The sequence below is a fragment of the Tachypleus tridentatus genome, chromosome 12 (genome assembly GCF_004210375.1).
Source record: "Tachypleus tridentatus isolate NWPU-2018 chromosome 12, ASM421037v1, whole genome shotgun sequence".
NCBI classification, from domain to species: domain Eukaryota; kingdom Metazoa; phylum Arthropoda; class Merostomata; order Xiphosura; family Limulidae; genus Tachypleus; species Tachypleus tridentatus.
The window spans coordinates 46503771-46530408 of record NC_134836.1 but is presented as its reverse complement, the minus strand read 5'-3'; the positions used below and the strand labels follow the sequence as shown (position 1 = coordinate 46530408).

Below are 26638 nucleotides of genomic sequence, written 5' to 3'. Positions count from 1 at the left end.
CATTATTTTGCACATGCGCAATGCCAATAGTCCTTACATAATGACGTATTTTTGAAGAACTGGGTTTCTATGTTCGAAAAAATTCAATATTTCTAAATTTTAACACAGTAAGTAAATATACTGGCACTACTTTCTATTAAATATTATCAGATGTACGACGAATTTGTATCATGGCCGACGGAACATGAGTTTTATCGTTTATTTGTTTCTATTTTTGCAAAATACATTTAGAACTATTTTTGCGTTCCACGATAGGAACTAAATGTGTCGGTTTCTATAACTACGCGAAGCTTGTAGCATACTGAAACAGCATTTGTTGCTACACTCTGTGTATATTTCACCAGTTGTTGTTTCATAAGCACTGACAATGATGTCATTCACAACACCGTTCTGAGGAAAACTGTAAACAGTTAACTGAAATTCAGTTAGACTGCACACATTTTATACAACTGATATATAATTATATAGAAATGAAATGTATTTGTAACTTTCGTAGCTATAAGTCTGATGACAGACTTGATATTGTTTTTCTCAGTGTGATAGCTGCGCAAAATAATGTGAATACGGCTGAAAATTCCGTTGTAGCGTGTATATTTATTTGTAAGTAATATGGTTACAATCAGTATGTTATTTTGTGAATTGCGCTCGCCTCACAGGGATATCACTTTCCATTGCGTGTTAATGTTCGTTTTGGTGCGACATTTTACGTTCAATTTTACGAATAGAAACAAACCTAGGAAATTCAGTTTCTTGAGGGCCGTTTTTTTTTATTGTTGTTTTCACATTATTTCTTTCAAACTTGCAAAACATTCAGACTAAATGTATACGGAGTTGTGTTACAAAAGTAGACGCATCTTATCAAATACAAAAACTTCCTTTGTATTTCTTCATGTGCAATAAACGTTTGAAGAATTGGTAAAAATATTGCGTATCAAGTATAAGTGTAAGCAAATAATTTTTAGATATTTTTATCGTCTTACATTTTGTAATACAAATCTGTATTACTCAGTCTGAATGACTCTGGAAAAAACAACTTTTGTATACCCTAAAAATTTTATACGTGTATTTGTGTGTATATATAACTTTTGAGTTCGAAAACCTACACAAATCTTTTATATAGTGTTATGTTATTTTTAGAAGGTGATAACAAGGAAAATTATGAACCTCGGAACAAAAAACAAACCTGTTATTAATTACGTTTTTCTTAGTGTAATTACTTTTATTATGTATAGTTTAAATTAGGAATTACTCGATATTAATTTATATTTCTTCCTTCTTCCTTTTGTCCTCAAAATAAAACAAGAATAGGATATACGAAGCAAGAAATATTAAAGGAAAAGGATGTTTTACGTAGGGTGCAAAACCGTAATCGAAGGGGAAAAAAGACCAAGTCATGGTAACGGCATGTACAGACTAAAAACATGACTTGTTTCTATGTTTTGTTGGTTTCTTTCCGTTCGTCAGTTGTTAACCACAAGACTACCCAATGACTATCTGCGCTTTTTTCAGTGCGGGAAAAAAACACGATTATTTAGCGTTACAGCTTTTCAGAGTTGCCACTGAGCCAGTTGAGGGAGGGATACTATGTTACACTAACATGCAGTGCTGCAGTTTTACCCCTACGAGACATGAGAATTCATCAAACATTATTACAATTGCACAGTTATAACGTTGAGTTGTATTTCAAATAAGATAGTTATGAAAATAAACCTATTGAAAGACAGTTTAAGATTGACTTCTTTCTTAGTTGGTATAAATGAGAATAAAGAGCTTAGGAACAACTAATATAAGCAGTAGTAACTGGTCATATACACAAGGACGAAGAAAGTAAAGAACGAAAAATCTTTAAAATACTCTAACTTGTAGGAATAAAATGAAAACATTTTACATATATATACATATAACGATTCTGCAAACTGTTTGATACAAATTGAGCAGGCCCATGGCCAGGCATGGGAGTGCGACTCGTAATCTGAGGGTCGCGGGTTCGCATCCCGGTCGCGCCAAACATGCTCGCCCTTTCAGCCGTGGGGGCGTTATAATGTGACGGTCAATCCCACTATTCGTTGGTAAAAGAGTAGCCCAAGAGTTGGCGGTGGGTGGTGATGACTAGCTGCCTTCCTTCTAGTCTTACACTGCTAAATTAGGGACGGCTAGCACAGATAGCCCTCGAGTAGCTTTGTGCGAAATTCAAAACAAACAAACAAACAAAATGAGATTCTAAACATGGATCCGACATTAATTAAAAATGAAATTTGTGGGTTAAAAGTTACAAGTAATTAGCAGATCATGTCAGAACTGTTAATGAACGTTATCAGTTGTAGTTGCAAAGAAACTTCCTCTACAACTGATAAACAGAGATATGAAGAACAGTTTGGTAATTTTGTGGAAAGCTTTGACAAAGACAAAGAGTTACATACGAAATTCTCTAGCTTCACCATCTCAGAAAAGCTCATAATTGCATAGTTTTTCTTGCCATTCCAGTAAGAAAAATTACCAAAATATTCCGGTTACAAATTAGCTTTCATTTCTCAAAACAAGATTCTTAAAAAATAGTTTTGGTTCAGTTAACATAGGTAAATATTGTTTCCAAAAATAGTGTTTTTGTTTAACAATTTTCTACAAACACTTTGTCTTGAGAATTAGTTTGGCAGTTTCATGACTATCCTGTTAAGTTAATTTTGACCAAACAGTTTTGATCAAAAATGATGTTAAAAGTATAAACACAGATATGTGCATTATTATTATAATATAGAAATAACACTTTTGAAGTTACAGGAAACTGGTTAGGAGACCGACATCAGTTTCAGTTGGTGTTATAAGTATTGTCCATCGGTTTGATTGTTTGTTGTTAAATACAAAACAATACAATGAACTCTCTGTGTTGTGCCCGTCATGGGTAACTAAACATGGTTTTTTTTAACATTATAAGCCTTTACTCTTACCGCTAAGATACTGGTGGACTAGTCGAATGAAGATCTATTAATGCGTTCACTCAGGAATTAATAATAAAGTAACTATTTTTAATAGAGCCTTTAACATTTTTTTCATACATTTTGATAAGGAACTGAACACCGTGGTAGTTTTAAATATTTTTTCATTTAGTTTTCTTAATCAAAGATTTCAAATGAGCCATTCAGTGCTAGAAATAAAGCAAAGTAAATGTCATAGTATAATTGAATTAACGTATAGAAAAACATATATAATATTGATATATTTCTAGTGATTATATCACAAATGGGGTAAGACGTAAGTGGTTCTTTTAGAACTTTTTCTTATGTGATCAGTTACATAAGTAACAAAAAGCAGCCGTTTTTTACATTCAACAGATTTGTCAGTGAGTCTTCATTTTTCTCTACTGTCCACTGAGTTGTAGCGAACTGGATGCTATAATAAAATATTTGTGTATACAGATCCTTTAGGGACAAAACCATTTTAAACACAAAAAGTGATTTATTGACAACTGTTTTGCCAGTTCTTCTTGAATTTTAAACCTTATTTTTTCAGCAATGTAGGTTTTTCTACAACGATTCCCTGTTTTCTATTATTCCCTTTGTGCTAAATAAATATTAGTTCATATCTTCTGTGAAAGAAGTCAATTCCAATTTATCTTACACAATATTTTTTCCCAACAATACGTACAAAACAAATGTTTTCTCTAGCCCTTTGAAAGATTGTGCTTTTCATTTGCATAGCATTTTATTGTTAATTAATTAAGTCGACTATTGTAGGACATCTTTCACCATTTTGCGTAATGAATCCTAAAAATCGCCAACTAGAAAAACGAATGAAATAGACATATTTTTACTATATACGATACCAAATGTTAACGCATGTCATAAATTCTCCAAAGGTTATTACCTTTCATGTGTGTGTGTACGTGCTGTAGGCGTGCATACTGTCTATTTCATACACCCTTCCTGTATTATTTTTTCATAATTTTTGAAGGCACTGTCTATGTATTTGTATTATAAAATGTCACTCAAGTGAGCCACTAAGTTACTCTCACCTTGGTTTCCTATTGAATTGGGTCATTCAACTGGAGTGACACATGTAGTTTATCATGAGAAATATTTCTATAAAATGGAACATAATATAGAGAAATGCACGACGATATATTCCATTGGCAAGTCAGATGATGTTTCAAAGATACAACCACTCTTGTTTTGCGATGGTAATGATCAATAGTCTTGTAGGCGTCATCTACACTCTAAGAAGATGAATGTTATCGTTTCGTATATATAATAGTACAGTTTTTCAATGTGCAATAGACAGATTTAATTTTCAAGGTTTCAGACTCAGATTTAAGATACACTAAAAAACTCTTTTGTTAAGGTGCTATAAAGTGCACGTATTTACCTTTGTTTTTCCGTACTAAATATAAATTGTCTTGTTATATTATATGTTCTGTACAGTCTTTTTCTTTACCTCAATTTTAGTTAAAGTCTAAAAGTTTAGATTGCATTACAAAGAATTTTATGTCTAAATCTACAATTACTCTGTGACTTGTATTTGATTATTCTTTGAGTAAATTCAGAGAACTTGCAAACACCATAGAGCAGGTAGAAAGGATAAAATGTGGACCCTGACCATAAAATTTGTCTTTTTAGGGTCTTTTTATTTTTTTCCACAAAGTACATTTGCCTGTGCTCTTTGAACTCTATGTTATCAAGTCGAAGCTTTGCACTTAAGAAAATGACACTTTACAATGAAAAGCACTAATGGCAGTAAAGAGTTGGTGACTAAGGTTATATGGCTATTGAAGTGGCTCAGAGCTATCCATTCCTGATAGTCAGGCTTTTTATGCTGCAAAGATCCATCCAACACTGCAGCACAATACACTGGTTTCTAATGAGTGAGTGGAAATTCCCTGGCCCTCGAATAATTTTTTGTGCTGTAACAAATGCTAATGATTATCTTGACCTAAATATCACTCTTGTAGGGAAAACCAAAGTGTATTCTCTCAGTTTGGGCAACAGCATGAGGCAAATAAGAGAGGATACCAATTTTAACCAACTGCATAGCACATGCAGAAAGTAGCAGTCAACCTCAGCTATAGCTATTTTAGCTCTGGTAAGCTAGAAGAACTTAAGAAGAGCCTGACCACTGACTTGTGGATGACTGAAACAAACAGCTTGCACAAAGATTTTAGGAAATGTAAATATACAATGGAACGATATAGTGTTTCTGGCCGTTAGTTACATATTTCATGATGTTGGGTTTAACTTACAATAGATGGCAGCACCTTACAGCACCACAGATATTGACACATAGGTGGAATATACATCTAGTTATATCCTACTGTTGCTACTCGCCACAGGTGGTGAAACAGCTGTTGATCTTTGGTGAATTGATGTTTTACTTCTACCACCTATTCTTTAATACAATTAATTCTATCAATAAATAATTGAAAATATTATTATATATGTATTTTCTACCCCTCTATATCTATGGCCCAGCATGACCAGGTGGTTAAAGCACTCGACTCGTAATCCAAGAGTCGCAGGTTTGAATCCCAGTCACACAAAATGTGCTCATCCTTTCAGCCGTGAGAGGCGTTATAATGAGACGGTCACTTCCACTCTTCGTTTGTAAAAGAGTAGCCCAAGAGTTGGCGGTGGATAGTGATGATTAACTGCCTTCTCTCCAAGTCTTACATTACTAAATTAGGGACAGCTAGCACATATAGCCCTTGTGTAGCTATGAGCGAACTTGAAAACAAACCAATGCATATCTATAAAATCAGTTTGTTTTTTGGCATATGGTAAAAATATTAACATAGGCTCTACAATTTTGGCTATTATGAAAGGGAGTCTAGCCAAAACTCATAACATGTTTCGTGACATTTAGTGCTTACATACATGTGGTTTTATACACGTGTATGGGTATTACGCAATGTCATTTGTGAGTTTTATATAAATCATCTGCAACTGAGAACACGACTTATGAGGAACACCTGAAATATGAAGGTGCACTGTAGAGCATTCTTTGAAGATCAAATGCACCAAATCTTTCCATTAATGCTGCTAAGAGAATGTTTTTGTTTTCATTCTTAATATACATGTCAGATAGCGAACCCTCAGTGGCTCAGCGGTATGTCTTCGGACTTGTGTAACTTTGTGCTTAATTCAAAACAAGAACAGATAGTAAAATTTTAATAAAAAAAAAGGAAAAGAGTAATAGTGAAGCTTACACTGCATTCATAAGAAAATGTATTTCGTCGTAATATGTACTGTAGGAACATTACTTCACTACTTCACTTAAACTGAAAAGAAATATTCGTAACTGAAGTCATTCATCAAAAGTGAAATTTGAAAACAATACCTTATATCATTCCGAATATAAACGTGGTTATGGCTGAATATTTAAAATCATACATATTTACTTAATACTTTCTTAACATTGTTTCGGTACACGGTGCAGTTGTAATACGTAAAAAATACAGACTGTGAGTATGCAGCCAGAATATCTTACTTTGCAGTCATATTTCCTGTATACTTAACTTGTATCTTGAAATTTTCTGAAAGGAATTGAGATTTCGATGTTAATGAAGTTTAATAGTATGCATCTGTACACTGGCTGATATGTTTTGGTTATTTATGCAGTAGCCAGTGTTTTCAGTCTTGTCCTCCATTTTGTTCCAACTGGACCCAGGTTCTGTTTGCATAACAATTAGACAGTAGGGGAGAGAATGTCATTGAGTTCCAGGGTAACTTCGTTAGCTGTTGTCATGGAAATGATAGCAGTCGAAAACACAGCTTGATGCAAGCCAGGTATAAAATATTGTAAAGCCTGGCACACCCAATACGTCCATATTACGTTTGATTTGTTGTTTGTTTTATATTTCGCCCAAAGTTACACTAGGGTTATCTTCGTCAGCCGTCCTTAATTTAGCAGTGTAAATCTAGAGCGACGGCAGTCAATTATCACCACCCCCCGCCACCTATTTGGTTACTCTTTTACCAACGAATAGTGGGATTTACCGCTTATTATAACGACCCACGGCTGAAAGGTCGAACATGTTTGGTGGGACAGGAATTCGACCCCACGATCCTCAGATTACGAGTCGAGTGCTCTAACCATCTGGGTCCACAATAAGAGGTTTTGTTTTTTTTTAATTTAGCGCAAAGCTACTCGAAGGCTATCTGTACTAGCCGTCCCTAATTTAGCAGTGTAAGACTAGAGGGATGGCAGCTAGTCATCACCACCAACCGCCAACCTTTGGGCTACTCTTTCACTAACAAATAGTGGGATTGACCGTAACATTATAACGCCCCCACGACTTAAAGGGCGGGCATGTTTGGTGCGACCGGGATTTGAACCCGCGACCCTCAGATTAGGAATCGAGAGCCTTAACACGCTTGGCCATGCCAGGCCCACATTAAGAGGAATGCATTAGTCTGTAAGTGGTATACACATGGGTACATGTAAGCTTGTAGAAATGTCACTTGGCCATGACAACAGTTTTAATATCCTGTCTAAAGATATCTTTAGGTTATAGAGCTGTTCTGATTAAAGTTTTAAACTACACTTCTAAAGAAACTGCTAATCAATCATAATTTTATTCACCTCACATTGTAATTCAGATATTTCTATTCAAGTTCATAATTATTTTGGCTATTTCGTTTTCAAATAGCTTTTACTTTGTTTTAAATGGTATTATCGAACTCGTCAATTCACGCACCAAAGTCGAAGTTTAATACACCGAAATCTATTTGTTTGGATACTTTTCAAATGTCTCTTGCTATTCTGTAGTTACAAAATCTCCAAAAAATAACCTATTGTTCAGTCGATTAGGTCAAGACTAATGGATAAAAATGTTCTGTTCATCTCTACCAGTTGACAGAAAAGCCGTATCTAACTTAAATCATGAACTGATTAACCGTCAAAACTCCAGTATTTCCAGTATCCGAGATCACTTGGAATAAAACTGTGACCAAGTACTAAACCAACATAAGAGAAACAGATCTATGAGGACTGTAATACCCCCATTATTCCTTTGAACTATTTTTAACTAATAATTCGCAACATAAATTGTAAATCACTTGGCAAACGTGTAGTTTGAGTAACCATATCGAATTACTTAATGTACTAGCTGGTCGCGAGTATACCTTATTTAGAACTTTTGTTATAATTATCATTATTTATTATCTTACCCAACCTAACCTTATCTAGCCTAAAACGCAGTTTCAGGTTTATATACACAGCCATTGGTTCAGTGGAACCTCCTATTTTTGTAATGATAAAACTGCTGACACTAAATTCACGAAGCAAATAATTACCTGTGTTGTATATAAACGGTTTGGATTGTTTTGAATTTCGCACAAAGCTACTCGAGGGTAATCTGCGCTAGCCATCCCTAATTTAAAGTGTAAGACTAGAGAGAAGGCAGCTAGTCATCACCACCCACCGCCAACTCATGGGCTACTCTTTTCCAACAAACAGTAGGATTGACCGTAACATAATAACGCCCCCACGGCTGAAAGGGCGAACATGTTTGGTGCGACGGGGATTCGAACCCACGACCCTCAGATTACGAGTCGAACGCCTTAACCACCTGGCCATGCCGGGCCGTACATAAACGGAAGAAACCCTGAACGCCCAAGCTTACGTAATCATTACGATACTGCTATCAACATTGAAACTAAATGTAACTTATTTATTGAAAAGCACCCTGGAATAATAAAGCATGCTAACATGATATTTCAGTAATGCATGTAATTTCAGTGTACGTAAATAATTGTCACTGAGTGAAATAGCTAATATTCCATTATTGTACAGGGTTGTTTATACTAGTAATATAATAAAAATGAATAACTGTTTTGCACGTACATAGTGTAGCATTTTAATAAAATAAAACATGCGTATTTATGTTAATTCAACTCTATCTTCCCATGCAGTGTTACAACAAAATAGTAATTTGTTAACTTATCAATGGACGTTTGTGAATTGTATGTGAATAGCAGTTGTTTAAGTTATATTCCATGCAAAATTTCTTCCAGATTTAAACTCTAGTTTTTACGAATTTTCTTGGTGGCATTCCCGAGACTCCCACAACATTAGCATGCTAATTGTACTTTACACAATAAAGTTGACTCTTGAACTCACAAATGAGACACCCTTTTCAAACATTATGCGTGCACTGTCTTAAAGTAGACATGTTTAGAATTTTTTAAAGTTTCAAAGAAGCAATAAGCGGATAATGACATATGCTTGTATCTTGAAATACTTTCTTTGCCAATGAATGTTCTCCTACCTGAAGCCTGAAATAGATTTCTTTGCCTATGAATGTTCTCCTACCTGAAGCCTGAAATAGATTTATACTTTCGTTTGTTTCGAAATTATTTGGAGTTTTTGATGAACTGTTTGAGATTTGGAAGCCATTTTTGAGAAACTCTTGAAATTTCGAGATACCATAAAGCCGGGCTTATACCTTGGGCACATGTAATGACTAATGTGTTGTATGATAAATGTAAAAATCAAATAGCAAAAATCGTTATGTAGTCCAATAGAGGCCAAAGTACCTTTGGAGGAAATATTCTGTTTTACAAGTTACTTCAAACACGGGTATTCGGTTAAACTAGGTTTTCAGAACGAATAGGGCATTATCCAGTTCTCTAATAACTTAATTTTTATATTGCTGGGTTTAGGATGTATATATCAAAGGTGTGTATAGACAGAGATGTGATGCTGACGCATGCGTTCGAAAATATCATTTCCCTTTTACACTTTCGAAGATGAGAAACATAATTGATAAATATATTTTATAGTTGCGGGTGTATGAAGAGTATATAGTAGCCAGAATATTTCTTGCGTATCAAACTTTTCAAATTACTTCATAGTTACTCTTAAAAATAACTTGTATCAACTATATCTAGTAATGCATTAGACAACTTTTGTTCATATTCGAAGAAATAACATCTCTCGTTTCTGAACAAGCATATCAAATTCCATTCAGGAAGTTAGAGATTGTATTTAGAGCTTTGTTTTTAAAGTTCACTTCATACAATATCGCCTTATGGTTAAAAATGACCTGTTATTTGTTTTATCTTGCTTTTATTGTTCATTCAAAGGTTTTGGAATTTCATCCTACTAAAATAAATGTACCATGTGCTTCAGCTGGTTTTATAATAAATTATTTTGATTCTCGTCTGACAAGACAATCTGGTGAACTCCCTCGGTTTAATACAATGTTTATAGATTCAGGAAAACGTTTGACATTTTACAGTCAATGGGAATGTGTACAAGGTTACATGTTATCCTTTACATAAGTAACAATCGTTCTCAGCTGGGAATTTAAAAAAAAAAAACTCCTATGTAATACACTAAAATTGCGCAATTATCAAGGATGCGTTTCTCTTAACTTTCCAGTTATCAAAACGTTGAATCATACCGTATGCGCGCGCACGCGCGCTCAGGAGGTTCCTAGTCCGCTTGACAAAGGACACGGTTTGACACACGTGCTTGGAACTGGTCACGTTGGAAAGCAGCTGTCTTTTGGTACCACATGAATTCAGTGTTACAACGATGTTGTCTTGGTATGTAAAATAAAAGATTACTGTTACTCTGATAAACAGTGAATAATTGTGTAACAACGTCTGAAGGATTAAAAATATTCATAAAGAATCTAACATTATTCTTACAAAGTGCACTTTTCTGTGAAGATGGCAAATACGCATTGTTGGCAACCCTTTGTTCATCCTAAACTGTTACGGAAAAATAGACTGATAATTACACTGAACTTCTAATTGTATTCCATTCAAAAATTGTTTATAGTTAACGTATTAAAATAATTACAAATCAGTAGTATTATCTTGCCTTACTAGTCTGATGATTATAACAATTTCATTACTATCTGGAATTAACAGATAAACAACTGAATAACGTTACTTTTGTATAATAAAAATTGAAGCAAGCAAGTGGTGTATTTTATTATAGCTTTTCAGAATTATTTCAAGAAGTTTAAAACTTTTTTTAACAAAAGTAGCAAGCAAATAAGATGTTCATAAATTCATTAGACTAGGTTTAGTTATAGGAAATAAACATCACAATGTCGCACATTACTTAAGAAGTAATAACGTGTTTTGAGAAAATATCGCGTATTCTGAAGGTAAAAAGTATATTTTAAGTATATCAGTAATAATAATCAGGTGAATGATTTAGCATCAAAAGATTAGTGGGCTCCGCATGGCCAGGTGGTTAAGGCACTTGACTCGTAATCTGAGGGTCGAGGGTTCGAATCCCCGTCACACCAAACATGCTCGTCCTTTCAGCCGTGGGGACGTAATAATGTGACGGTTAATCCCGCTATTCGTTGATAAAAGAGTAGCCTAAGAGTTGGCGATGGGTGGTGAAGACTAGCTGTCTTCTCTTTAATCTTACATTGCAAAATTAGGGATGGCTAGTGCAGATAGCCCTCATGTGGTTTTGCGCGAAATTCAAAACAAACAAACAAAAGATTAGTGGCGACTGCAAGAAAAAAAGATATATTGTTGAATTATTTTTACTTTTAAGTGAAAAGAAAGATGCATATGAAATTATCTTGAAAGTGCATTAGTTAAAAAGAAAGAAACGGAACTGGAAACTATCAGTTCATCAGTTAGCAGATTATAAGTTGTTAAAAAGTGAATTAAAAGTAAGCTCCACCAACCAAGGGCTTACTCCGGACGAGTGAAAGGTTTTGCACTCATTAATTAAAAGTAGTAATTTGCTTGGTAGAGCACACGTCGGACGTGTGAGAGGTTTTGCACTTAGTCTAGCTCAGTACAGCTAAAAAACGTGTATCACCACAAGAACAATTGACGTGAATCTAGTAGACAACATAGAACCCTTAAATAAGGCCTTATTTATGTGTATTTGTTTGTTTTTAGTATTTCACGCAAAGCTACACGAGGGCTATCTACGCTAGTTGTCCCTAAATTAGCAATCTAAGACTAGAGGAAAGGCAGATAATCATCATCATCCACCGCCATCTCTTGGGCTACTCTTTTACCAACGAATACTGGGACTGACCTTCACATTATCATGCCATACGGCTGAAAGGGCAAGCATGTTTGGAGTGACGGCGATTTGGACCCATGACCCTCAGATTACAAGTCGAGCTCCTTAACCACCTGGCCATGACTTATTTATGACAGAAATGTTTTACCAACAATACATGATATAATATTGCATCGATTTCAATAATTTACCCGAGAAATTACCATCCCATTAACACTATAAAAGCATAGTCATGTTTGTAAAAAAAAAGATAGAAAACATAATTTAAAAAATAGGATCATTCACGTAGAAAGAAAAAGAATATAATTACATGAATGCAATAATCTGCTACTACAGAATCTATTGCAGTAATATTCAGTATTTGTCTGTTCTGGAAATGAGTTCCCACCTTACTATCGAAATGCGCATGGGCGCGCTCTTTCAACGGATGTAAACAAAAGGCAGGTGCAGATATATTTTTGGTAGACATTTTCTACAAGAACGTATTAAAAACTTCTAACGTTACTTTATTGACACCACTAAGGACAAGTAGTGCTTGTCCTTAACTAAACTGAACACAAGCTGCGACTTTGTTGTTTTTTATTGAATATAGATTGCACCTAATAAAGGTTTACCTAATGTTAAGCCTAAAACAATGGTCTAAAAATATTTCGATGTCTGCGATTACAATTCTTTCTTGTTATTCTAGAAATCCTGTATTTCAAAAAGTTATGTTGAAATAAAGGTACTAATTTGACAGCAATTGTTTTGTGCGTTTCTACAAGTAAAAACAAGCATGTACTTAGGATTCAGAGTATGAGAACTACCACTTTGATATGTTACATGAACATGTTTCATATGTTTACCATAAATACGAACTTACAAATATACAGTATAAAATTTTATATTAAACATACTATGTAGAAAATTATTCAGACAAAAAAAATCACTTGTTTTTTTTTAACATGCGTTAACGATATTTTGGCAATTTGTAAACCGTTGTGTGTTACTTTCGTAAATAACAAAAAAAGTACTTTAATTATATATTATAATTATATATTATGATTACGAGATTAATTGATTTAATTAACATTTAATTTTCTTAATGGCGTCACATGAGACCGACCACATGACGTTTATTGCGCGTTATTTTGACGTCAGCAAACACTAGAAAAGATTCCGGAACTAAAATAGCACAATGGTCGCGAGAGGAAGCAGCTTATGGTGGGACAATTACTAACCTGTCAAGGCCGCCGTCTCGGTATCAGTCGGCGTTTCCAACCATGCTGCTACGTGTCAAACGACTTGACGTCGATACAAATAGTAATTTCAGTTTCTGGTTATTAATAAATACTGAAGAAGCCGATTTTGTATATAAAGCCCTCTTCATGTATGACGATTTAAATCTTACCTCAGTCTAACCCACACAACCCGGTAGTTTCGATACACTTAGCATAATTTTGATTTTTCAGGTAAGTCTTAACTATGTCAAACTGTTTATAACTGGATCTAGTAGCTTGTTTTTGTATGCTTATTTTGCCGTAAAATAGTAAAGTGATTGTTAAGTTGTAAAAATTGTTTTACATAATTTCTATTCCGTTATGACTGCAGTGATTGTTCGTATTAGGTTTCTGTTTCATACATTAAATAGCACTGCTCTCTTGACGTTATAAGGCGAATCACAGGCATTATTGTATTGTTAAATATTGTTGACTTCAGTTTCGATAATAGTTTTGTTTCATTGTAAATTATTTTTTAATCCATATTTAGTGTACTATTTCCACTTTCTGATAAGTGTGTAAAATATCTATTGCAATGGATATATGTAGAGATACTATTGTTACGACTATATACAGTATTTCTTCTAGCAATCTAGTTCTATCATTGATTCCTGGTTACCGTGGTGTCTCTTATTTTCGGTTATTTTCTTTTCTAAATTCTACTGATGGAATATTTATTTCCCCAATGTCTTTCTGCGATTTAGTATGACTTTTTTTTTTCTTTTCAAACTTTATCAAGTTCGTTATTAACGTTTGATTAATTGATTATTTAGAATTAGGCACAAAGCTACACATTGGACTGTCCTTGATCTGTCCAAAACGGGTATCGAAACCCGGTTTCTAGCGGTATGAGTCTGCAGCCCAAAAAATTGTGAGCAAAAATTCGAAATTCGCATGAGTAACCCTTTCTTATATTTAATAAAAAAACACCTTAGGTGTGAAAAAAGGTTCGGCCAAATACGGATTGAGCGTGTGACTTTTATAACAAATGACGACCAAAATAACATAACAAATGACGACCAAAATAACATAACAAATGACGACCAAAATAACATAACAAATGACAACCAAAATAACATAACAAATGACGACCAAAATAACATAACAAATGACGACCAAAATAACATAACAAATGACGACCAAAATAACATAACAAATGACGACCAAAATAACATAACAAATGACGACCAAAATAACATAACAAATGACGACCAAAATAACATAACAAATGACGATCAAAATAACATAACAAATGACGACCAAAATAACATAACAAATGACGACCAAAATAACATAACAAATGACAACCAAAATAACATAACAAATGACGATCAAAATAACATAACAAATGACAACCAAAATAACATAACAAATGACGACCAAAATAACATAACAAATGACGACCAAACTGTTCATATTAGTTCCATTTTGGTTCGAGTTGTTGTACAAGTACGGATTCTTTGATTTTGAGCTTGTTTGTATTTGTTTCCCTACTTAGTATGTTGATGTTTTCTATTGTGTTGTGCTTATTTGATTTACAGTGTTCAACAACGTGCCGAGGTTTGTTTATTTATTTTTGTGTGTGTGTGTTCTTTGAATGAATCTGGTTTCCATTTTTCTGCTTGTTTCTCCGATACAGATGTCTCGGCGTTTGTTGTATTGTATTTTATAAATAATGTTGGTGTTGTGTTTGTCAGCGTAGTTTTTACATAGTATAGACTTTAGTTTTGTACCTGCTTTTGAATAAATTTAGTGTTTACTGGAATGTTATGTTTTATTGTAAGTTTTCCAGAAGTTGGTAATTTTTTCGCTGATATCGGGAATACATTATATGCAACAGTGTAAGGTTTCATAGTTTGTTGTTTCTTGGAATTCATTATTGTTTGTTTTGACTGTGTTGTTGATCTAGGTGTGGGCATTAAATTTTTCAACGGTTTTTAAAAGAAATTTGTTGATGCAGATGAAGTGTTGTTTTATTTTGTTGATTTCATCATTAATTTTATTAGGTGAACATAGTTTCGTGCCTGTGTTTATTGGGTTTCTTAATATGTTGTGTTTTTGTTTTATTTCATGTGCTGAATTCCAAGGAATGTATAGTTTAATGTGGAAAAAAAAAACAAGTCCCCCGCTAGTACAGCGGTATGTCTCCGGATTTACAACGCTAAAATCAGGGGTTCGATTCCCCTCGGTGGGCTGAGCAGATAGCAAGATGTGGCTTTGCTATAAGAAAACACACACACACACACTCTAATATGGGTGATTTTTCTGTGGATTTCTCTTTTGAATTGTCTTTGGTTGTTGTGATTTTGAGGTTAAAAATGTTATTTTGTTTATTTCTCATGCTGAGGTGTATGAAGTTAATGTAGTTAAAAAAAAACAAACTAAGTGTGTTATGTAGATGTGAATCCAGCAATTATATCGTCAACATATCTGTACTAGTATAGTGATGGGTGTAAGGCTGAATTGATCGCTTGAGAATCAATCTGTATCATGAAAATGTTGGCTAGAACTGATTACATGGAATTGTCCATATCTAAACCATTTATTTGAAGGTAGTTTTGGTCATTGAATATAAAGTTAGTTTTGGTGGTAGTGAATTCCATAAGGGTTGCTGGTCTGTTACTGGAGACGCGTATCAAAGGGTTAGGGATATAAAGTTATAAAGCTGTCTTACAGGCTTTGATAATTGGGACATCTGTGAAAAGGGAGATTACATTAAAACTGGCAATTAAGGCTTTATGGTTTAGTTGATCTAGAATAGATTTAAAGTTAAAAGAGTCTTTGAAAAAGGAGCCGACTGATGTTACATATTTAGAAATGTCCACGCTATATATTTAACGAGGTTGTAGTTGAATGATTCATAGGTCAACATTAGTAGTAATGGACAATCAGGTTTGTGAGGTTTTGAGGTGTCATATAATTGTTGGATGCGTAAAGATTTTCTAAGATTGTATTGGGTTTTGTCATTTGTAGTAGCATTTTGTTTGGTTGGTTTCATGTGTTCTTGTTGGATTTGTGTGTATTGGCTTAAAAGTGTTTGTATCTGATAAAGTATTACTCATTTATTGAATGTACTCATTTGTGTTCATTATAACTATTGCATTACCTTTATTTGCTTTTAGAATTTTGATGTCGTTGTCTTGTTTTAGGTTGTTTGTAGAATTACTATCTTTCTGTGTAAGGTTATTTTTAGATTTCTTTTCTGTAAAATTATGTTGATGGTTTTGTGTGAGAATACTTCGAAAGAGTTGTTTTAAAGTTGTTTTGGAGAAATAGATCTTTTCAGTTCTACCTGAAAAGATTGGTTGTTGATTGTGGATGGAATTGCTGTCGCAGTTGTCTTTTTTCTGGTGGTTGTTTTCCGTTTTGTCGGTGTTTTCAGTTTGTGTAAAATCAATCACTATCATTCTGTCTAAGTTTTCCAGACAGCTTTCATTTCTATGGATGGAAAACTTTCTGGTGTTAATACGAAATTGAGTTCATTGTTGAGCAGATGTATCTCTTCAGTGCTTATTGTCGATCAGATGTATTAATTATGATGTTGGCGTAATTTTTGTTGTTAGCACCTCAGCTGATCTAGTTGTTTTTTGTTGTTGTTATTGTTGCAGCAGATTTTGTTTTCCTTGTCCTTCTTACTGTTAACTAGATTGACGTTGCGTTGTATGAGTCCATAAATGTTGGTTGAATGCAACAGGCCAGTAGATGGTCTAGATTCTTTTTTTGTTTACCTTTAGTCTTACACTGCTAAATTAAGAACGGCTAGCGCAAATAGCCTTCGTTTCGCTTTGCGAGAAATACAAAACAAACATAAACAATAAAAAATACAGTTCTAGTGTAAGTGATGTTATCATTACCTCTTAAAGCTAGCTCATTCCCGTTACCAAACATGCTCACCCTTTTAACCGTGAGGATTTATAATGTGACAGTCAATCCCATTATTCATTGATAAAAAATGCAGCCCAAGAGTTAGCGGTGGTTGATATCGATTAGCTGTCATCCCTCTAGTCTATCACTGCTAAATCAGAGATGGCTATCGCAGTGCCCCCAAGTGGCACAGGGGAATGTCTGCGGACTTGTACTCCTGGAAACTGGTTGTCGATACTCGTGGTGGGCAGAGCACAAACAATTCATTGTGTAGCTTCGTGCTTAATTACAAGCAAACGAAAACTATCGCAATGGTTTTGCGCGAAATTCAAAACCAACCCAAATTATATACCAACAACAGAAAAGGATCATATGTGCCTCCAGTACTATTTCAGTATCACAGATTGTTTGCAATAAGTAACTGTCACTGTGACTCAAGGTGAGTTGTGACTCTTACGTATAACTGTTACTTTGCTAAAATAATACATTTTTATCACCACTAGCTTGCCCAGACTGCCAAGAGAAGCCATTATCAGATACATAAATTTTGACTTTAGGGCCATTTCTCCCCCCTTTGCCTTCTAGAATATACAACTGGCCAAACTTTTTAGACATAACTATTATGTCAAAAAATGACGGATAACAAAGTCTTGTTACTAGCACATCTGTGTAAGATTCATAGTGCTAAGGATGTTTTCTGTTGTAAGCAAGGTTAAATATAACATTTTTAGTTTAATAACATCAGATATTGAAAATGTAGCATAATTTATCATTAACGTTCTTGTCAAGGTTCACTGAACACTTTCTAGACTCATATGAAACAGAAATCTAGCAACCACCTGAGTTTCCTACTGCCACCCGTTAATTACCAGTTACTTACTGTTTTTATTCTATATTGCATTCTCAAGGAATATGCCATCGCCAATAATCGGTTTTATAAACCACTGTCTTTTAGCATCTATTCTTCTATAAAACTACTGCAGGAGATATATCATCCACTTGCACAACTATAACTACAACAACAGGATCTGAATAAATACTGGTATCCGGTGTATGAACGCGAAACAAGACGTCTGGTCGCACTCTAAACTGGTAATCTTGAACTACGCTAAGACAAAACTATATTCTACTATTTACTGATCTTTAAAAGTAGGAAGGCATATTACTGAACACTGGATTCAATGTCAAATGTTTTTTATTGACGTGATTTAATAGAATAGTCTCTAGTCCCTGTGGAAGAGTGTTCTCGTTCGCTTAGCCATAAGTCTTCATGTCACATTAATCTTATAAATGGCAGTATTCCACTTAGTTTTGGTTCTTTATGACAATGTCTATATTTTTCAAACTATTCGTGGATGTGTTTTCAACCTAGAATTTTTTTTTTCTACTGGATGCATTAAGTGATTTAAATCCTACCCATGAAGAATCAGAATATATTACTAACAAGGAGTAGAGAATATGAAAATCTCAAATTAACCGAAATATACAAATGATTCATTTCAAAACCGCTATTGGCTTCATGTAAATATAAACTTTTGATCAAAGACAACTATCTGTATAGATCAGAGCTAAAAAGTAACTCAGAAATGATGTTTATTTTTAAAGTTCCAAGACAAGATATATGACGAATTTATGACAAAAAAACAGGACTTTTCTTATGTATTCAATTTATACGATTAAATTGGATTTTAATATAACTTTCAATACTCCATTAACATGCACAATTCTTAAATAAATAATAAAAATTCGGTGTTATTATTGCTTAAATTCTGTTAATATCTATTATTGGTGGTGTTGATGATATTTCTATATAAAGTAAACACATAAACTATATATCTTGAAAATCTTGACAGATTAAATAAAGAATATGGTGTTTAGAAATACATAATAGGCCTACTAATATTAGTGACTTATTACAACGGACTTACAATGGTTGAAACCGGGTTTTAATACCCATGGTTTGCAGAACACAGATAGTCCATTGTGCATCTTTATGCTTACGTTCAAACAAACAAGTTTATTACAAATATTATTGTAATCATTCTTTACCAGCTTGTAAAAGACGTACACCATAACAGCTGTTATGGAATCAAAGGGCTCATATTAATAGTTATCCAACCACTGCTGTGTATCTTCTACCCCAGTAACCTGAGAATCTGTGGATTGACCAAAACTCATTATTGGCAATAGATATAACAGTATGGTTGAAATACTATTATTATTATATACTCTTCTAATTCTGGACATTCCTTCAAAAAATGGATTAAAAATTTAGCGTCTAAAAATGTAATAGGTGTAATACTAACGAAATGTTATAGACATAATCTTAGAAAATAATAGAACTTATTACTGGATCGTTTCCTCATGAGCTAACGGTAAGATCGCGGAGTTCAAACAGTATAATCCACCTTTCGATTTACCGATATTACCGAATCTGATTGTATTGCATATATATTAATAATTATTTAATACATTTGTCAAAAAATAAACGAGATCGGAAAAGTGAAATTATACAATTATGAAAACAATATTTGAAGAACAATCGAATGCCCCATTTTTTTCTCTACAAAACTATATATTCCATAAGATCAAACATTGTTGATAGTAAAAAATTGGTTTATTGTTTCTATTGGGATAGATTTACGCCTTACTCACCACAAAGGGTATTTTAACTTCATAAAATGATATACGTTAATGAATTTCCATGCAATCATTTCAACGTACAAAACTTAACCATATCTATCTTCTTATCTAATAGTTTGTTTTCTTTATTTCACTTTTCGTGAAAGTTCCTTTGTTTAGAATTAAGCACAAAGCTGGACAATGGCTATCTGTGCTCCGCCCACCACGGGCATCGAAACCCCGTTTCTAGCGGTGTGAGTCCACAAATAAGCCGCTGCCCCACTGGAGGCTTTTCGTGAAAGAATAACTAGAAACGTCAATTTTAAGCAACATAATTTCTAATATTAAGGACGACACGTCATCTTGTAATGTTAGGAATCGTTCTGTTTCTTTGTTTATTAATTTCGCTCAAAGCTGTACGAGAGCTATCTCCGCTAGCCGCCCCTAATTTAGCATTGTAAGACTAAAGGGAAGGCACCTAGTCATCACCACCCACCGCCAACTCTTAGGCTACTCTTTTACCAACGATTAGCGGGATTGACCGTCACATTGTAACGCCCCCACAGAAGAAAGAGCGAGCACATTTGGTGTGATGGGGATTCGAACCCGCGACCCTCAGATTATGAGCCGAGTGCCTAAGCCACCTGGCTATGCCGGGAGAATCGTTGTGTCTGTGACAAGCTGAGATATGTTTAGATTTTGAGCCCCAGTAGCAGTTTCTAGAAAAATTCTAATTTAACTTACCGCTTCTCAACTCTCTGTGTCGTAGAATTTATACAGTTACAATGTATGACTTTTTACAACTGCCATGTAAATTATACACCCTACTGCTGCTAGTTTAATTATTTTGCTCCATTGGTTACTAGTTTGTTAGAATTGGTACACCGTAGTAGTCACTACTTTGGTATTACTTTACGGAATGTCTGCAGACTCACACCTCTAAATACCGGTTTCGATACCTGTGGTGTGCAGAGCACAAATAGACCATTTTGTAATTTTGTATCTCAGAATGGCTGGAATGGATATTAACAATTTTATTGATAAGCAGAGAACAACGTTTCGACCTTTCTAGGTCATCTTCAGATTAACAGGTTTTTTTTGTTAACCTGAAGATGACCTAAGAAGGTCGAAACGTTGTGCTCTGCTTATTAATAGAAGTGTTAATGCCCATACCAGCCGTTCTGAGATACATTTTTATTTCAAATGGGTTTTTCGTCATCAAGAATTGTGTAGCTTTGTGCTTAAATCTAAATAAACTTTGCTAGTTTTTGCTGTTATAAAGTTATCCACTCGAACAGCCACTGATTTGGTGCTGATCTATCAGTAGTTACTATTCTGTTAGGACTCCTTACCCATTTGACCAGTGACTTGTGTTAATGTATTCTCGTTTTGTAAATAATAATAAACTGTTCTGTCTCACTCTAGCTTTCAAACTTTCTTTTTAATATTTCTTACAGTCTAAGTGATGCAAAGTAAGTTCAAATATAAAATATTCAGTTTATCAGCTCTTGTGGTTTTGTTTGTTCGTACAAGGTTACACAATGGGCTATCTGTGTTGTGCCCAACATGAGTATCGAAATCAGCTTTTTAGTGTTTCTGCACTTACTTCTGACGGACGTGTAAGTTGATGTTGATTTCATATGAATTTTCTGCGAAAGAGAGAGAATTTCAGGTAACAATATTAAATTTAATTAATAACAAATAAATACCTTAACATTTATTGGACCCCCAGTGGCTCAATAGTATGTCTGTGGACTTACAACGCTAAAAACCGGGTTTCGATACCCGTGGTGGGCAGAGCACAGATAGCCCATTGTGTAGCTTTGTGCTTAATTCAAAACAACAAGAATAACATTTATTGGTTCATCTTTCCTTTAAATAATTGTTTTCGGTTGAATTATATTACATTTATTGTTTGTTTTCAGACGTCAGTGAGTGAATAACTAAAATTATTCTTCCTCGATTGTATTACTAAACAGCATTTGTGCGTTTTCTTCAGCTCTAGGAATGAATGGTGAAGCTTCTTGTGACAGTGACGAAAGCAATACTGTGCAGGATTCCGAGGACCTTATTCCTGAAGATGACACTGACTCAGAGCAGGCACTCAATCTGGCAAGTCTTTTTCTTAAGGTTTCACAGTAACGCTCAATGAAGAAAACACCATGAAACATTACATCTTCTTGTTGTCACTTATATCGAATAATTTCTTTCAGTACTATACTTCTGTATATTACTACGTTTATTTTAGTACACTTTACCTGTCAAGGTATAAAAAAACTTCTTTTTACTGACAAAAATACCACTTGAGAAATATATATTTTGAAAGGTATTGTGCTAGCGTGTGATACAATTCGTCAGTTTATTTTTTATTACAATTTACAGCTTTTAAAGCAAGTAAGATTAATGTCCAGAACGATGACTGAAATATCGTACCTTTTCTAAAACACTGATTTTACTTATTTTGAAGTGCACTTTATTAAAAATTAAACACAAAATGAAACCAAAAATTCACCATTTCGCATTTTTGTTTTCTCTCGTGGTATTTAAAATTAATAAATTCATGTAAATATGCAGTTAATTTTCATTGCACCATACAAGAATATTTTGTTACGTTCCTAAGATTTTTGAAATATAACAGATCGTTTTAACTTTTCAAATTGTGTTGTCTTTAAATCTCACTTTTTTACTTTTCAAACTTTTCAGTCTCTTATTGTATAATATCTATCTTATTTTTCATAAAATGCTCCACAGATATTTAATGTTTTCTCTGCATTTTCTCGATGTCGTGTTCTTCACTCTTATATCCTCTGATGAATTATTAGAATTTTAGCTTGTTACATTAAGAATTTCATTTTGAATTTGTATTACTCGTTGAAAATAAATTAGGTTTTTTTTTAGTTTTATTGTTTTTATATTATCGCTGTCATGTTACACTTAAACTTAGTTCCAGTTTCGTCATCAAGAATTAAACCTAATTTGTTTCACTGTTGTACTATTAACGTTAAAAAAATCACTTGCAGGCTGAAGTGCCATGTTAAAATATTGAGTTTTTATTAACCCATAACTTTCCAACTCTTCTTCAACTGTATTTACAACATGAGAGTGAAACTTTAACCTCATGTTATTTTTACGTTAATATGTAGCGCATCTAAATGGCATTAAAAGTCTTGTATTGTTGACGCATTGAAATTCAGTTTCTCACATTTTTTTTATTATAATGTACATAAGCTGAGTTTATAACTGTTGTATCTTTACATCACAGGATACTCTACTGAACAGTCAAGCTCATGTTGAATAGATGTTCGGCTATCCTGTCACACAATGTCATTTTTCAACACTCCTCTTATAAAGTTAATCAACTTATAACATCTCGATGTCATGATGGATAAGTGTTACATTTGTTATATTTTTGCATACCTATTTCAGTTTAACTCATTCTCGGTTATCTTTCAATATTTTATTACATAAATATTCCACTCACTAAGCTGTGTATATCATGTCGAATACACGTTCAGATTATATTCCTATCGTTTACTGTGTCGAATGATGTGAAACGCTAACAGAAATTTTACTTGGAAATGAAACTTCTCTTGAGTTTCGACTAGAATTCAGTTTTCAAGTCTCATTTCTCATGAACACTTTCACCAATGTAACCCATTCTACAAGTTTGTTTATCCATTTAGCCCTTTGTTTAGTAATTAAATGTTACGTTGTCTCTTCTACTGATTGTAGAAGTTCACAGTTTTCAGAAGTAATGTTAAACATAAATTTAACTTATGTTTTCAGCCGGCGTATTATATGTATATCTATATATCTATACAAAAGTTATGTGTTTCGTCATCGACAACATTATTTCATATTGGTTTCTAAACATCTTTCCTTCTCCTATTAGGTTTTGTGTATAATATATCACTATTATTAATATTTTATTCAGTTTGCATTAATTACATTTTTCTAAATTTCCAAAGAGCTCTATTGTGGGTTTACTTCGTAAAACATTTTCCTCATCTTTCCGTAAGAGGCAAACTGCAACCTTGATTTTTTTTTTCTAGGCCTTATCTGACGAGCCTGAAGAAACTGAAACCATGCAAAAGAGGCAAAACTTGAAGCACGAGTCTATTAGGTTTTCTAACTCTTCTGGTAAAGAATATTCTAATGAATTTTCGACTGTCAGTCACTCTGTCACCTCTTCCACCATTACTACCACCTCAGCAGCAACCTTAGCAGATGCAGATACGACAGGACAACTGTCTTATAGTCAGGTATAGAAGTATTTCCAACTTATAGTTACAACTGGAAGATTTTGTATCATTCAGCTTCCTGATTTTATAAGTCCATTTCTGAATTTTCTAAAATACTGTAATCTATACACATTATGATAAAATGTCTATAAATTTTTTGCGAATTTTAAGATTTTAACAAAATATCCTATCAGTAGTAATATATTTTTAACATTACACACTATTAAACTAACAATAATTAAATCACGTCATTTTTTACTGGCTCTCTATGGTTTTCAACCAAGAATAATGTGAATATAATAGCATTTCAAACACAATCTGTTTATTCCATACTACTACCAACGAGGCCTTTCACTAATGCTAGACCTTATCATGATTCCAATGTTTATTACAAATAAGGTTTTAAATAATCATCTGTATATTATAATACAGTCGACCTGATAAGCAATTTAAGAGATGAGTAAGATTTGGGTCTACTAATGCATAATGTATCACTTTTATATAGCTGTTTGTACCTAATCGTTTTATAAGTTTACGAATTTCATATTTTTGGTTGGTTAAAAATATGAAGGTATTGTCTAAACATCGGAACAATTTAACAGTAGTGTATTTCTAAACATTTAATACTAAAACTTCTCCGTACACGTGGCCTGGCATGGCCGAGCGCGTTAAGGCGTGCGCTTCGTAATCTGAGGGTCGCGCCAAACATGCTCGTCCTCCCAGCCGTGGGGGCGTTATAATGTAACGGTTAATCCCACTATTCGTTGGTAAAAGAGTAGCCCAAGAGTTGGCGGTGGGTGGTGATGACTAGCTACCTTCCCTCTAGTCTTACACTGCTAAATTAGGGACGGCTAGCACAGATAGCCCTCGAGTAGCTTTGTGCGAAATTCGAAAACAAACAAATCCTTACACGTCATTTAGCAGTATTGTATTTCTAAACATTTAACACTAAAACTTTTTCTTACACATTATATTTTGCACATTTTTTTCCTTTCACGTTATAAGCTAGACGAAATATATTTTATTATTTGTGGGATTATAATTCCTTGAAGACGGCATGACCAAGGTAGCTATGGCACTTGAGTTGCAATCTGTGGGCTCGAATTTCCGTCAAACCAAACATGCTCGCCCTTTCAACTGTGAGGGATGTTATAATAGGACGGTCAATCCCACTATTCTTTGGTAAACGAGTAGCCCAATAGTTGGCGGTGGGTAGTGATAAGTAGCTGCCTACCTTCTAGTCTTTCACTACTAAATTAGGAACGACTAGCGTAGATAGGCCTCTTGTAGCTTTGCGCGAAATTCAAAAACAAACAAGCTTCTTTGAAAAATTATTCTAGAGGTAAAACACACATCTTATAACTAACAACATCAAATGTCTTTGTACCACGTTACAGATTTTTTGTCTCTTCTATGTGAGGCCTTATGGTTACCTATTACTGACAAAACAAAATCTCTCCTCATTTTAAGCCTTTGTTGCGTTATAAGGATGGAAGTCAAGTCCTAATATTCGGCCAGACAAGATTATCCCAAAAGTTAGCAGTGAGTGCTATTGACTATCTGCCTTTCTTCTAGTCAACCAGCTCAAAATTAGGAAGGGCTATTTATCTTAATATCTCTTTTCTCACATGGAAAGATAACGCTAATACTCATGGAAATTACATCACATATGGCTCATCTGCTGCTTTGTGTTAACGAAAATAAACAAAGCATTTCAGTTTGGGTCTGTTTTTTGTTTGCTGCAAAAGGGGTATTTGTGTTGTACCCACCATTGGTGGTTAAACACAGTTTTTAAAGTTATAAGCCGTTAGAATCATCTAAGTAAAAATAATTAGATCTAAAAGAGACGTCCTGAAAATAAGTAAGAAATTCAAAGTCGTTTATGTAAAAGAATGTTTTATAATATTTCACCATACGAGGTATTAAAACTTTATTATTCTTTATTCACAATATTCAGGATGGTTCAAATAGATGTTTTAATATCCTACCAGGGACCTGGTCAACAAAATTCAGGATGGTTCAAATAGATGTTTTATTATCCCACCAAAGAGACCTGCTCAGCAAAATTCATAACGGTTAAAATAGATGTTTTATTATCCCACTAGGAACCTGGTCAACAAAATTCATAACGGTTAAAATAGATGTTTTATTATTCCACTAGGAACCTGATCAACAAAATTCATAACGGTTAAAATAGATGTTTTATTATTCCACCAGGGACGTGGTCAACAAAATTCAGGATGGTTCAAATAGATGTTTTATTATCCCACCGAAGAGACTTGGTCAACAAAATTCATAATGGTTAAAATAGATGTTTTATAATCCCACCAGGGACCTGGTCAACAAAATTTAGGACAATTCAAACAAATGTTCCAGTATTCCACTAGTGACCTGGTCACTAAAACCTCAATATAAACAATTTTGTTTGTTTTTAATTCCAGAGAATGGTGTATGTATAGTTTTAATAACTTGCTTATATTGTAGAAGTAAATCTCTTTTTCCCCAAAGAAAAACGAAACGCAATATGCTTGTTAAGAAAGCTGATTTTTTTTAAATTTAAATGTTTTGTTGCATGGCTTGTTTAAGAATTCAAGATGCTGTATATGATACAGTGGAATACAGTTCCTGCTTTTAGTTGTAATTGCTTTATAA

General features: G+C 33.9%; 1 protein-coding gene across 7 annotated transcripts in view; it reads left to right on the top strand.

The window, feature by feature from the left end:
* Nucleotides 1-26638, top strand: part of LOC143233196 (uncharacterized) — a 140592-nt gene that overhangs the window by 95331 nt on the left and 18623 nt on the right. For 5 of the 7 annotated variants that reach the window (XM_076469170.1, XM_076469169.1, XM_076469165.1 and 2 more), the window contains exons 2-3: nucleotides 21745-21857; nucleotides 23798-24007. In XM_076469170.1, the coding sequence (XP_076325285.1) occupies nucleotides 21753-21857; nucleotides 23798-24007 (315 nt within the window). In that variant the 5' untranslated portion in view covers nucleotides 21745-21752. Of the gene's footprint in view, nucleotides 1-13200; nucleotides 13452-21744; nucleotides 21858-23007; nucleotides 23096-23797; nucleotides 24008-26638 lie in introns of those variants that run through there. The other 2 variants (XM_076469168.1, XM_076469171.1) reach the window with 2 other exon arrangements.